The 6,668-nt window shown below is 33.1% G+C and overlaps 1 protein-coding gene across 3 annotated transcripts; it reads right to left on the bottom strand.

The window, feature by feature from the left end:
• Nucleotides 416-5,704, bottom strand: LOC109228593 (protein ABA DEFICIENT 4, chloroplastic-like). Of its 3 annotated transcripts, none has more exons than XM_019393739.1 (6): nt 5,506-5,704; nt 3,366-3,552; nt 3,167-3,267; nt 2,117-2,245; nt 1,271-1,359; nt 416-698 (listed from the first exon to the last, which is right to left on the bottom strand). In XM_019393739.1, exons 1-6 carry the CDS (start codon nt 5,575-5,577, stop codon nt 566-568), a joined length of 711 nt encoding a protein of 236 aa, XP_019249284.1. In that variant the 5' UTR covers nt 5,578-5,704; the 3' UTR covers nt 416-565. The 3 variants fall into 3 exon arrangements, with proteins under 3 accessions (XP_019249284.1, XP_019249283.1, XP_019249285.1); XM_019393738.1 differs by having other exon boundaries at nt 3,366-3,558; nt 5,506-5,703; XM_019393740.1 differs by having other exon boundaries at nt 416-694; nt 3,366-3,558; nt 5,506-5,703.

Raw genomic sequence — 6,668 nt, 5'->3', positions numbered from 1 at the left:
TGGGGTAGGAAGAGGATATGAATGTGTGATTGAGGTTGGTTAATTTTTTTAGAGTCCCTTTTGCTTGGAGTTTAGCCGTATTGTTTATGTAGTATGTTTTATTTTTCGTTTTCCCATATATTCGGTGGTTTAGAATACAAATATTATATATCCGTAATTATTTTTAGTTTAAGCAATTAGATGGACGGCTAGTTTGGTTTATCTTCCTCATTTTAATCGATAATCAAACTCTTTTCTCTTTCGCAATCAATATTTTTTTATTATTACTTGATCTCTTTGCTCCAATAATCTATGTGACATTTTTTTTTTAATTTGTTTCAAAAGAATGACAAGACACAAGTTCTAGCCGCCTCTTTCTGGTTAAGATTAGTTTGACATAAGATCTAATGAATGATTAATTCCAAAAAATTGGTGGTACTAAATATGCCTTAATGTTACATCACATCAATACAAACTTAGAAAGTCACCTTTCATTAAATGAAAACCTATTTAAACTGCTGATAGTTAGTTACACGAACAGATCATTTGCTGAACAAAGTCAAATTACAATCCTGTGTAAATAAAATTATGTGTCACGTCTACTGAATAGAGCTTTGGTGATGAAATGTGAAACTAGTCCAATAGGGCAAGACATCAAGCACAATGACACAGAATGGCGGGTTTCAATATCATTCTCCAATCCATCATGATAAATCTGCCTGTTTCAAATTAAAAAATTAAATACTGGGAGTAATAATTAAGGGCTTTAATAGGACATCATTATTTCTTCCTTGTCCGAGAAAAAAACAATGAGGATTTAACACTGACGGGGCAGAATTTATACATTAACAGTGTTATGTGACACGTTGTAATAGATTGCGGTCTTGTTTCCTAGGTAACTAATTTCACTTAAACATGATAGTTGCTTGTAATTATTTTTTTAAATGATCTGACAGTGTTACTCCCTCCGTTTCAAAAAGATTGTCTTAGTTTGACTTGATACAAACTTTATTAAAGAAAGGAAGACTTTTGAGATATGTGGTCTTAAATAAGTCATAGCATTTATGTGGCTGTACACTTTTGAAACTTGTGATCTGAATCTGTCGTCGTAGCATTTTTTCTGGCTATAAATGCTTCTTATTAAGGAAATATTGAAATGTGTCAATCTATTTTAAACAGACTAATAAGGAAATAGTGACAATCTTTTTTAAACGGAGAGTAATATTTTTGTTATTGTTAATATATTGACACAAATACACACACAGTTGTGTGACAAAAAAGAGAGAACAACCTAGCAGCAAAAAGGTCTACAGCCAAGAGGTGAATCCATGCAGAAGCTAAAGTCATCACCCTGGAGAACATTTCAGCAATACCATCCAGCTGAATGAGAACACAATGTTAGGATCACTTCATATAAATTATTACTTCATATATTCCATTTAATTTGATTAGGTATGAAATTTAAGAAAAGATAAAGATTTTCTAACATACCAAAAGTATTTTTACAACTCATTATTTTAAATGTGCAATACCAATATTCATATCGCTATAATATAAGGGGTCGTTTGGTAGGGGAATAAGTAGGATTATAAACGGCGATTAAAATAGCGATAGGATTATTTGGCGGATATATTTTTATTGACAGATATTTGATGCATTGGACTAAAAATGGAACATACGGGGTATAATTAACAACACATATTTGGTGTATACTAGATAGGTTGGGATAAACTTTTATTTTCAATTTTAACCTTGACTTTTGTAAAGGACTTTAGAAGAAGAGTCTTGAAAAGGGGTATTTTTGTCATTGTAATATTCTATCCTGTGATTAAATAATCCCAGGATTATTACCACCCTCGTAGAATAATACCACAATATGGTATAAATTAATCCGGGTCTGATCCCGAATTCGAAAATTCAACCAAACTTGAGATAAAATAATCCTATATCTAATCTCGAGATTATTGTCCCTCCCACCTACCAAACGACTCCTAAGAGCATATTACTAAGGATAAAATAGGTAGTTGAAAGTTAAATATTTCAAGAGACAGAAAGGCGTCTTGTTATCGAAAAGAACAAAAAAAAAAAGGAGTATTATATAAAATGGAAAAGATGGAGTGTGTAGTTGAGCAAATACCTCTGGAAGCAAATATTTATTAGGAAATAATAGCTGCATTGTATCTGGTGTCCATGAGAGGTACACGAGATATACATAAAGAAGTCCAAGCACAATATAAGGTATGCTGCTCTCCATCACTTTTTGGGTCTGCAATTCGAAGTGAAGCAATGAGTTTCTTCTACTGAACAATTATTTGCAATCAATAAGTCACTCAATTTTGCCTAAATATATAAAAAAAACTGCTCCTTTATTTTCTCTTACTAACTTTCTTTGATATTTAATCTAAGTTGACCGATTTTTTCGTTAAAAAATAGTGTAATGTTTTTTTTATACTTAAACAAAGTTGAGTGACTCTTTCGCTACAAAACTAATATAATAACTTTGTTACAATAAAGTGAAAATTGAGCGGCCACCCCATGAAATTAACCCATCAATGCATAGATTGAAATCCTACAGTGACCAAATAACATGAGAAAAGCATATAAAGATGGTGAGAGAAGTTGTGGCCTAATAATTTACTTTTATTCATGATATTTATGACATAAACCGGCTAAGTTGCTCCAACACGGCAGTTTAGGTGTCGCACCCATGTCGACACGATACTAGTATGGGTGTGAGTATAGATATGGTCAAATAATTTTGGGTACTTTGACCACGACTAACGGCAAAATTCGAGACGAGATGCAATTTGATTCCCGAAATCAGAACCAAAACTAGGGTAAATTTGAAGAAAATAGCATACCTTATCTAGGAAATCAATCATTTACTTATCTATAACTTGAGAATAAAAAAAGAAGTAACACTTTACAAGCTATATGTAAGTATTCCACAAAATTTATCATATTTTAGAGATTTTTTTTTAAAATTTTTTGAATTATTTTTAGCCGGATCCCTGCACCCGTATCCGTACTAGGATCCATATCTCTGAATCTTAGAATTTATATCTCGAAGGATCCAACCTCTAGATTTGCACCCGTATCGGACTCTCACACCCGTGTCCGAGCAACTTAGGAAACTGGTTATAGTAAAACAGATAAATTTAGGTGGACAATAATTCAGAAAACTTACAAGTGCAGCTTTAGGTGCCACAACCATGAAGAAATAAAAGGGAAGAACTGCTAATGTTCCCAATGGGAATATACTAGTAGCAATTTGAGAACTTTCCAACCCTGCAAAAAGACAGAGCATAAATACTTAACTAATTTTTTAATACCACGCATTTAAAACTATTTAAACCGATGGATAATGGAGGAAAATAATTAATTACATGAGGCAGACACCCTGAATATATTTCTTTGCAGAAGTGTTCTTGGACGATTTGGACGAATAACGATTCTTGATCCTCCCAGAAAACTCCAATCAGTGCGTAACTTGGTTCGCGATCCCCCAACTTGTTGACTTGAAAGATCAGAGTTAATAATTGGTGCAAGAGCAAAAGATGCAGCATTGTTCCTCTGCAGCTAGACCATAGAATCATTCTTGATTTTAATTATTGGCAAAATGGTTCAAACAAACAATTATTCACTCATATTATCAATTAAAAAATGGGTTGGATAATGAACTTTTTAAAAACGGGTCGAATATGGATAAGAACCATATTATTCACTTAGAAAATAGATAACTAAATAGATAACCAATGGATAAATAACGAGTTTAATTTTAACATTTGTAAAGCCTCAAATTGGAGGTTCCTTAAGTTTGGGAGAGTAGGAATTCTCCCAAAACTGATCTTATTCAAGAAGTCATGGATAATATGGATATTCATATTATCCGATGGGTAACCCGTTTTTTTTTCGTATTAAATATGTATCGGGTCGAATAATTTATCCATTTTTTTAAATTACTCGTTTACAACCCGCTCATATCCGAACCGACCCGCACATTGCCTTCCCTATTCACAAGTGGTTAAAAAAAAGAGGGAAATCTGTCCAAAAAGCAGTAGAAGTTCAAGCTTAAATGGGCAAAGGAAGGTGAAGTGAGTTCAAACTCTTAGTGGTGCCTCCATTGGCCAAAACTCGGGGTGGTAATTTAAGCCCAAACTCATTAAACTCGTCCAACCTTCCAAGGATGAGCCGCACATTAGCTCGTTCATTGTTGAACTCAGCCCATCCTGACTCATCTTATTTCAATCCATCTAAAATTGGGTAAATTTTAGCCTAAATTGATCCATGAAAAAATCTTTAAAATAATTCTTTTTTGTTTGATATGTTATATATGACCATAACGAAAGAACAAAGAATCTTATTGATAATTAAATATTTCAGAAGAAAATAACACGCATTAACTAAAGCTTGGTAAGAGTTGGGCAGATTGGGCTATGACCCAAATTTTAGCCGATCTTGACCCAGCCCAAGTAACTTTTAGGTGGGTCATTGAGCCGCTCACTGAACCCATTTTGCCCCGTCCAAAATCAGTCTAACCCACCCATTTGACACCCCTAAACATCTTGAAATTGTCCTGATAGAATAATAGCCTATTTAGCTAAGCTGCAAAATCAGCTTATTTGAGAAGTGTTTTTTTTCCTCAAAAGTAACTTTGATGAGAAACAGTTTGTATTTTGGCTAATTAATTTGAAAAGCACTTCTGAGTAGCAATTAGTGTTTGGCCAAACTTTTAAAAACTACTTCTAAGTGTATTTTTCTCAAAAGTGCTTTTCAAAAATGTGCTTTTGTAGATAAGCTGCTTTTTTCTGCTTCTCCAAAATTGTTTCTGCTTCTCCTCAAAAGCATTGTTTTTCTTCCAAAAGCTTGGCCAAACACCTCAAAAGACAGAAGCATAAGCTTGGCCAAACACCTCAAAGTGCTTTTGGAGATAAGCTTTTTTTCTTCCAAAAGCTTGGAAAAAAAAGTGTTTCTAGAATTGAAGAAACTTAGCCAAACAGACTATAATTCCAGTGAGCCTGGAAGTCTTCGCTAACATTTTTCCTATTTGGTTTAAAATATATATATTCGCTTAAAAATATATTTTTTAATTAAAAATGCATAATTGTTGATATGGAATACACATGCATTGCAAGTATTTTGAAACTAATAAAAATGAGTCATCAAAGCTGCAACTATAGATCTATTTTAAACTGAACTAGTAAATGATATATCTCATAATAGAAATACTAGACAAAATTAAAATATCCAATTAGATCAAGTTGTTGAAGCTTAAAAATCCCAACGGACATTCTGCAATATAAACACCAATTTACTCACAAAAATTATCACCAAAAGTTGTGGTGGGATGAATAGGATACCTTAACCTTAACTAAAGGTCTCAAGTTCGAGGTCAAAGAATGAAAAACATCCTGTAGGGAGCGTGTTTTCCTTAAATTGGTATTAATCAGGGTCCAAAGCGGGGATTAGATATTACTTAGCAAAAGATAGCTCATAGAATAAGATATAAAATTAGAAGCAGCATACCTTGTATGAGATCAAACTGTGGCAAAAACAACAAGAAGAGAAGGCCATGCTTGAATGGGAGGAAATACTCATCCAAGAATTTGAAGAAAGTCAACAACAAGAATTACTATAAAGTAGCATTCTCATCTGCTATAGATATATAAAGAGTGCACGGAACTGTAATTGAAAGTTGTTACAAAGAAAGCAAGCAAACTTTCAAATCAACGCATAACATTATGTATTTATACCAAATTAATGAATACTAAATACCTAATGTGTGGTATTTATACACACTTCTATCACTTAGCCATGGTTATTTATATGCATTCTAACGTCAATTTATTATTTTGACTATACTTTAATGTGATTTGGTGTAAGTAAATTTTTTTTTTTAGAAATGAATAGAGATCATCAGTTACGGCTAATACTACACTACAGCTCTGCCCTCATAGTGCAAATGCCTAACTTATATCTTCTAATGAAATTTCCATAGCCGGACTACACTTTGCCCGAACTACCTGGCTTAGTGAAAGTGCGTAACTAAAATAATGATATAATTGTTATGAAACAATAAAGAAGAAGAATAGTATTGTAGAGAAAAGTAGGGAGAGAGAATTTTTATTAATATTTGGGATGAATTACAATAGAATAGAACCCTCTATTTATAGGGAGAGGGTGACTTAGCCACCAAGCAATGAACCCTAGAATCTCTCTAAATATAGACATTCACCATAAATAGAACTCTATTTATAACACTCCCCCTTGAATGTCTATTCAACAGATAATGTGCCTCGTTAAAACCTTAACTAAAATAAAACCCAGTGGGAAAAAAATTTTAGTAAAGGAAAATGAGTACACTTATCTAACAATACGCCTTTTGGTTGCCTCGTTAAAAATCTTGCAAGGAAAACCCAGTGGGACAAAACCTTGTAAGGGAAAAAGAGTACAACGCGTATTAACTCCCCCTGATGAGAGCATCAATTCACATCCTTGAGCATTTGCATTCCAATCTTGTGCACCATCTTCAAAAGATCTTTGGTAGAGATTTGATGAACAAATCAGGCATATTAACTTGAATGAATATATTGCACCTTGAAATCATCATTCTTGATAGAGATGAATTGTCTTCACATGATCTTGTTGGAATCGTCAGTTCAATATCTTCACATAGAGGTGAAAACTCT

The sequence above is a fragment of the Nicotiana attenuata genome, chromosome 7, assembly GCF_001879085.1.
Source record: "Nicotiana attenuata strain UT chromosome 7, NIATTr2, whole genome shotgun sequence".
NCBI lineage: Eukaryota > Viridiplantae > Streptophyta > Magnoliopsida > Solanales > Solanaceae > Nicotiana > Nicotiana attenuata.
This window is presented reverse-complemented; position numbering and strand designations above follow the sequence as displayed.

What these genes read in the sequence shown, in the direction of transcription:
- LOC109228593 (XM_019393738.1), bottom strand. Translation starts at nt 5,577, where the DNA reads ATGAGTATTTCCTCCCATTCAAGCATGGCCTTCTCTTCTTGTTGTTTT. An exon ending in TGGCACCTAAAGCTGCACTT is followed by an intron (nt 2,246 to 3,166) that starts GTAAGTTTTCTG and finishes TTCGAATTGCAG; the next exon opens with ACCCAAAAAGTGATGGAGAG. An exon ending in ATAAATATTTGCTTCCAGAG is followed by an intron (nt 1,360 to 2,116) that starts GTATTTGCTCAA and finishes GTTCTCATTCAG; the next exon opens with CTGGATGGTATTGCTGAAAT.